The sequence below is a fragment of the Piliocolobus tephrosceles genome, chromosome Y (genome assembly GCF_002776525.5).
Source record: "Piliocolobus tephrosceles isolate RC106 chromosome Y, ASM277652v3, whole genome shotgun sequence".
In the NCBI taxonomy this organism is placed as follows: Eukaryota; Metazoa; Chordata; class Mammalia; order Primates; family Cercopithecidae; genus Piliocolobus; species Piliocolobus tephrosceles.
Window position 1 is genome coordinate 4,493,558 of NC_045456.1, and position 7,281 is coordinate 4,500,838.

Consider the following 7,281-nt stretch of genomic DNA (forward strand, 5'->3'; position numbering starts at 1 on the left):
GGTTTTTACCTTTAAAAAAAAAAAAAAAAAAAAGGCAAATACTGCAATTACTTTTGCACCAACCTAATAGGTGTGTTTTCCGTCTCATTATACTAGCTCCAGATATTTATTCTTATCTTCCACTTGATTTTCAGGTTTCTCTGGAAACCCAAGCTCCTGAGAACAGTATTGGCACAATTACTCTTCCTTCATCGCTGATGAAGAATTTACCAGCTAATGACATGGAGCTAGCTTCCAGGGTTCAGTTCAATTTCTTTGAAACACCTGCCTTGTTTCAGGTAAAACTGCTGCTCACTGCTTTTGGCTTGGGTTTTATTTGGAGATGAGGGCATTTCATTTCTTTTAGTGCTCGAATATTCTTAAGGCTGCTGTAAGTCAAATGAATTGCCGAAATGTTGCAGTTCATTTTAAAACACAGCCTAATGATACTGGTGATGATAAATAACAGTAACTGACAGTTACGTAGTATTTATATTTACTAATTGCCAAGCACTATCCTAAGCAGTTACAAATGTTAACTCTAATCCTCTCAGCAACCCTGAGAGGAAGGAACTATTATTATCCCATTTTACAGATGAAGCCATGGAGGCGCAGAGAGAGGTTAAGTGACTTGCTTGGGGAAACACAGCTTAAATGGCTTAATGCTATGTTCCCTTTAAAGATTCACAAAATCCTGTTGTGTCGATCTGTGCAGTTTAGCTCAGTAGTTAAAGCATTGTACCGTAGAACGAGCTCTGTTTCTCTCATTGTGATCCCTTGGGAAAGTCACTTTCCTCCTTGTTCCTCGATTTCTGACCTACATTGTAAGATAAACAATGTGGACAGAATATTCCTTAGTGTTCCTTCTAGCTCTAAAACTCTGACAATATCTCATTTACCCTTGCCATCTTCATGTGCCAGGATCCTTCCCTGGAGAACCTCTCGCTGATCAGCTACGTCATATCATCGAGTGTTGCAAACCTGACCGTCAGGAACTTGACAAGAAACGTGACAGTCACATTAAAGCACGTCAACCCGAGCCAGGTAGGCAGAGGCCAGTGCCATCTGGTCATTGACCAAGAACACCTTGTACAAACTATGCTTGTAAGGCATGGCCGGCAAAAGGCAGATCAGGCAGAAAGAAGCTTCCGCTCTGTTGGAGTAGTGTGTAGGACTAGAATCACACCTCTCCACTGGGTTTTAACACACTTAATAATTGACCAGGGCAGGTGCGGTGGTTCACACTGTCATCCCAGCACTTTGAGAGGCTGAGGCAGGCAGATTGTCTGAGCTCAGGAGTTCGAGACCAGCTTGGGCAACATGGCAAAACCCCATCTCTGCAAAAGATACAAAAATTAGCTGGGCGTGGTGGCAGGCGCCTGTAGTTCCAGCTACTTGGAGGGCTGAGGTGGGAGGATCACAAGCCCGGGAGCTCAAGGCTGCAGTGAGCTGTGTTTGGGCCACTGCATTCCAGCTTGGGTGACAAAGTGAGACCCTGTCTCAAAAAAAAAAAAAAATTGACCACTAAATTTCCAGGAAGAATCAGTGCAAAAGCAAGCTCTTAACAACTGTGAAATATCAGATCTCGGTGTGTGTGGATCTGTGGCTGCAGGTCTGATTCTCAGCTCAGTCCACACTAAGCATCATCTACGACCTCACTACTCACAGTGTGGTCCACAGACCCGCAGCATCAGCATCACCTGAGAGTTTGCTAGAAATGCAGAGTCTCAGGCCCCAACCCAGACCCACTGAGTCAGAATGTGCATTTTCACAAGGCCCCAAATTGATTCCTATGCACGACTGATGAGCTTAAGAAATGCTGGTCTATTTAGGGCTCACTTGCTTCCAGGGACCATATAAAATAAGAACTCTCCAAAAATTAAGCCTAAGATTCTGAAATAAAAAAAACCACAGTTGTTTTTTTTTTTTTTTTTCAAATACCTTTCAGTTTTTTTTGTTTGTTTGTTTGTTTTTTTTAGTTTACTAAATTAATTATTTGTGATTTATCTTTCTACCACAGGATGAGTTAACAGTGAGATGTGTATTTTGGGACTTGGGCAGAAATGGTAAGTTCTAGTCATAACCTTTTCAAACTCTTGAGTGGGTTAATTGGGGAGGGTGTGAAGTCACTGGTGCTGTGGCCTTGCTGATGGGACAGATACTTTTCCCAATGCCAACAGGTGGCAGAGGAGGCTGGTCAGACGATGGCTGCTCCGTCAAAGACAGGAGATTGAATGAAACCATCTGTACCTGTAGCCATCTAACAAGCTTCGGCATTCTACTGGTAAAATGCCTGTGCCACATGGCCTTAAACTCTGGGTCTGAGGGGTAGCTGGGCATCATACTATAATGTCTAATCTGATGGATTAGACAGATCAGCAGATATGATATTGTGGCTGATTTATGTACCAATGAGATTACTCCTTGCCAGGCGTGGTGGCTCATGCCTGTAATCCCAGCACTTTGGGAGGCTGAGGTGGGTGGATCACTTGAGGTCAGGAGTTCGAGACCAGCCTGGCCAACATGGTGAAACTCCGTCTCTACTAAAAATATGAAATTAGCCGGGCGTGGTGGTGCGCACCTGTAGTCCCAGCTACTCAGGAGGCTGAGGCAGGATAATCACTTGATCCTGGGAGGTGGAGGTTGCAGTGAGCCAAAATCACCTCATTGTACTCCAGCCTGGGCAACAGAGAGAGATGCTATCTCAAAAAAAAAAAAAAAGAGATTTCTCTTCTAATAAGCAAATGCACCTGAAGGAAAATACTTGAACATGAAAGACAAGTATTTTTTCACATTCTCTTTTTACATTTAAGTTTTTCTCTTTTAAATAATTAAGAGAACTAAGGAATTCAGATTAGGATGAGTAATAAAAATGGTTTAGTTTGCAATGCACTTTAAGATTTTTACAAAACACTTTGACATCAATGCTCTTATGTAATCATCCCAACAGTCCTGCAAGATAGGTAGAATGGGGAGTTGCTATTGTCATTTTATTAAAATCAGAATTAAGACTCACTTGTTAGATAATTGCCCACAGTCATAGAAATAAGAAATGTAAGAGGCAGGAGCTAAATCGCAGTCTTTAGGCTCCTAGTCCAGTTCCTTTCCATTGCACTATAATGCAGTGATCAAGTACGTGGGCTTTGGAGTGTGCCAGACCTGAATTGGAATCCTGGCTTCTCCACTTTCTGTGTGTCCTCAAGCAAGTTACTTAACCTCTCTGTGTCTGTTTCCTTATCTTTACCTGATAGTAATAATTGTGCCTACCTCATAGGTTTGTTGAACAGACTATGAATGGATCCCTAGAATACTTGATAAATCATAAGTCTTGTATTTATTTTAAAATATTTGATTATTAAAAGCAATATTTCATTTTCCAGGACCTATCTAGGACATCTGTGCTGCCTGCTCAAACGATGGCTCTGACGTTTATTACATATATTGGTTGTGGGCTTTCATCAATTTTTCTGTCAGTGACTCTTGTAACCTACGTAGCTTTTGAGTGAGTATCCACAACTGGAAATTTGGATTTAGGACTCAGCACTCACCTTCATTGCCAACATTTATTAACTAAGCCCTTTCCTCGGCCTGCCTTACCCTGTACACCCAGCTAGTGGAGCACCTATGTATCAACTTTATGGGACTTTTTGGTTTATATGCTTGTGTCCTCACACTAGTCTGTGGACTCCCTGAAGGCAGGGGTTGTGTCAGAATCATCTTTGTACCCCAGAATGATGCCCAGTACCTGATAGACATAAAGTGTGAAATGAATGAGGGATGCAGGCCCCAAAACCCAGAGACTTACAATCCAAAATAGACCACAGCACCATGTACAGCATAAGAACTATGTTTAATAAATTATATTTCTAAATTATACTGAGCAAACACAAAGGATTAAATACATTTACTGGTGTGGGGATGGAGAGAAATAAGGGTGTAAAAGCTTTACTGAAAAAAATAGACACTCAGTGAGTGTAGCTCTGCAGCAAGAATGCCATTCTAAAAAACAGCCTTTCCTTTTTGACTTACCAGACAGGTCCCTTTGGTTGCTTTTTGGGGGTAATTTCAACAAATTCTAATGGAAAAGAAGGACATAGGCATTTTTATTGCATTAACGAAATGAAACAATATGTAGGTTCTTGGATTTAGATTTTGGACACTGATCAGAAAATGTAAAAAATTTATTTTCAGTGCCAAAGTTAGGGTCTAGCTGTGACTACAGATCTTCTAGTGAGCCTTTGGAAATATTATTGGTGAGACTAAATAACCATAAGGCCAGCCATTACTCAGAATGATTTCACTGGATCTAATTTTGCATGCATAAACATGAACATGTCATCAAGTAGCTGGCTTCTCCTATGCTATTACATTTAGCTATAAACTCTTCTTTCCATGATCTCATTTTACCTAATAACATACAATAATATGGGAATCTTGGTTAAATTTTGAAGATCTGAATATAGCAGACTCTATGAGAAGCAGCATCAATGCTTCTGAAAGTAGTTTGGGAGAAACAGGGCGAGTGCTCAGTAGAGTCTACTTTAAACTATTTAAGGCCGGGCGCGGTGGCTCAAGCCTGTAATCCCAGCACTTTGGGAGGCCGAGACGGGCGGATCACGAGGTCAGGAGATCGAGACCATCCTGGCTAACACGGTGAAACCCCGTCTCTACTAAAAAATACAAAAAAAAAAAAAAAAAAATGCCGGGCGAGGTGGCGGTGCCTGTAGTCCCAGCTACCGGGGAGGCTGAGGCAGGAGAATGGCGTGAACTCGGGAGGCGGAGCTTGCAGTGAGCTGAGATCCGGCCACAGCACTCCAGCCTGGGTGACAAAGCGAGACTCCGTCTCAAAAAAAAAAAAAAAAAAACTATTTAAAAGTCTGGGCCAACAGTCAGCATGTAAAAGATCCCACAGAAATACAGACACAAATTCTCCTCATGGTTATCACAGACGATTCTGTTTAGATTTTTCCTTTGTTGTTGTTGGTTTTAAGCCCCGCCCCCCCATATAAACACACACTCAAAGAGAGGAAATTTATGCATATAGACATTTACCAAAGAATAAAAATAAATTGCTTAAAACTCAAAGAGCCTGACAGATATGCTTACATAAGGGTTATTGCTAGGCGTGGTAACTCATGCCTCTGTAATTCCAACACTTTGGGAGGCCAAGGCAGCAAGATTGCTTGAGCCCAGGAGTCTGAGACCAGCCTGGGCAACATGGCGAAACCCTGTCTCTACAAAAAAAATACAAAAAATTAGCAGGGTGTGGTAATGAGTACCTGTAGTACCAGCCACTCAGGAGGCTGAGGTGGCAAGATTGCTTGAGCCCGGGAGGCGGAGGTTGCAGTGACTTGAGATCGCATTACTGCACTCCAGCCCGGGACAGAGCCAGAGCTTATCTTAAACCAAAAAAAAAGATGGGGGGTTGGCAGAGTAGAAGGCTAATTCTTGTTCTCATCCTTTCCTTTTAGAAAGATCCGGAGGGATTATCCTTCCAAAATCCTCATCCAGCTGTGTGCTGCTCTGCTTCTGCTGAACCTGGTCTTCCTCCTGGACTCGTGGATTGCTCTGTATAAGATGCAAGGCATCTGCATTTCAGTGGCTGTATTTCTTCATTATTTTCTCTTGGTCTCATTCACATGGATGGGCCTAGAAGCATTCCATATGTACCTGGCCCTTGTCAAAGTATTTAATACTTACATCCGAAAATACATCCTTAAATTCTGCATTGTCGGTTGGGGTATGTATAAGCTTGCCTGTATGTTGCCTGGACTTCCTCTGCTTTTTCTCCAGTGTTTTGATTTTTGAGCAGGAGGAAATGATGAAGCAGATCACATTCAGCAAGTTTCTAAAACAGCTTTATACTCTTACATGTGCACTGCCCGAAGAGCAACTTTGTCAAGTCTCCTTCTAGGACACCTGTATATTTCCTCTGGATTTGTTATGAATATGAAATTCCTCAAGGCTGAACCATGAATCCTCTTTGTATCTCCAGGAACTAGAATTTGGGGCTGGCACAGAAGGTGCCAGAAAGTGCTCAATATATTGAAAACATTAGCTTGGTGGTAAAGAGCCCAAAATCTCAGTCCCTGAGCTCCCAGCCAGCCTCATTCTACTTTGTTCCTCCCAGATATCAGACATGTATGCCAGTATGCTCAGGAGGGCAGAGTGAGAGAATGTACGTATAAAACCCATTGTAACTTCACTGCTACGTGGGCATGACATTTCCGATTGTGCAGCCTATTGGTGGTAGGTCACAAGGCCTTAGACTCCCCAAAGATCTTGAAGATCTCTTCATTCAATTTCCCATCCAATGTAGAAGCCTCTTCAACCCTCAACTCCACCTGACTTATCCTTAACTAAAGATAATCTAACTTCTGCTTGAATACTTCTATTACTGGGGATCTCATTACCTTACAAGGCAGCCAATAACTATTTTATTAAGCTCTACAGTTCTGCTTTTCCATTAAGTTCATTCAGCTCCCTGGTGGCACTTACCAGTGGTCTTGGTTTTGCTCTCTCAGGCAGAAAACAATAAGTTGATACCTCTTCTGCCAGAAAGTCCTTTAGATAATCTATAAGTAATATATAACAGTATGTATAATCCCCTATTTGTCAACGTATTTGCACACAAGTGACCCCATGCAAAATAAGCCAGTGAGGTGAGCCACACCGTCATTCCAAATGTAGGTGAAGAAACTGGCTCCAAGTGATGATGTGATTTCACCCCAATTCACAAAGCTAGAAAACAGCAAGCCTGGCTCTCTGTCTCCTTATATGCGGCCTTCTGCCATCACCCCCTACCAGACTCCCTTTATTTTCAGGCTAAATATTCCTACACATCAAGATTGCAAGCACACCACCACCCTTGCCACCCTGCTTTGCATCTTATGTCATTATGTCTTTGTGAAGAACAACAGAACAACACCCTTTCCCTGCTTGTCCCAGAAACATAAGTCACTGCTCCAGATACTGGGCAAGGATTCTGTCTTCTTTAGAGAAGGCTGAAAGTCGGGCCGGGCGCGGTGGCTCAAGCCTGTAATCCCAGCACTTTGGGAGGCCGAGACGGGCGGATCACGAGGTCAGAAGATGGAGACCATCCTGGCTAACACAGTGAAACCCCGTCTCTACTAAAAAAAAATACAAAAAACTAGCCGGGTGAGGTGGCAGGCACCTGTAGTCCCAGCTACTTGGGAGGCTGAGGCAGGAGAATGGCGAAAACCCGGGAGGCGGAGCTTGCAGTGAGCTGAGATCCGGCCACTGCACTCCAGCCTGGGCGACAGAGCGAGACTCCGTCTCAAA

General features: G+C 42.9%; 1 protein-coding gene across 1 annotated transcript in view; it reads left to right on the forward strand.

The window, feature by feature from the left end:
* ADGRG2 (adhesion G protein-coupled receptor G2) overlaps positions 1–7,281 on the forward strand; it is a 142,525-nt gene that overhangs the window by 116,214 nt on the left and 19,030 nt on the right. Inside the window, exons 19-24 of the mRNA XM_026451895.1 lie at positions 135–278; positions 901–1,023; positions 2,000–2,045; positions 2,160–2,263; positions 3,360–3,481; positions 5,451–5,737. Coding sequence (XP_026307680.1) covers positions 135–278; positions 901–1,023; positions 2,000–2,045; positions 2,160–2,263; positions 3,360–3,481; positions 5,451–5,737 — 826 coding nt within the window. The remainder of the gene's footprint in view (positions 1–134; positions 279–900; positions 1,024–1,999; positions 2,046–2,159; positions 2,264–3,359; positions 3,482–5,450; positions 5,738–7,281) is intronic.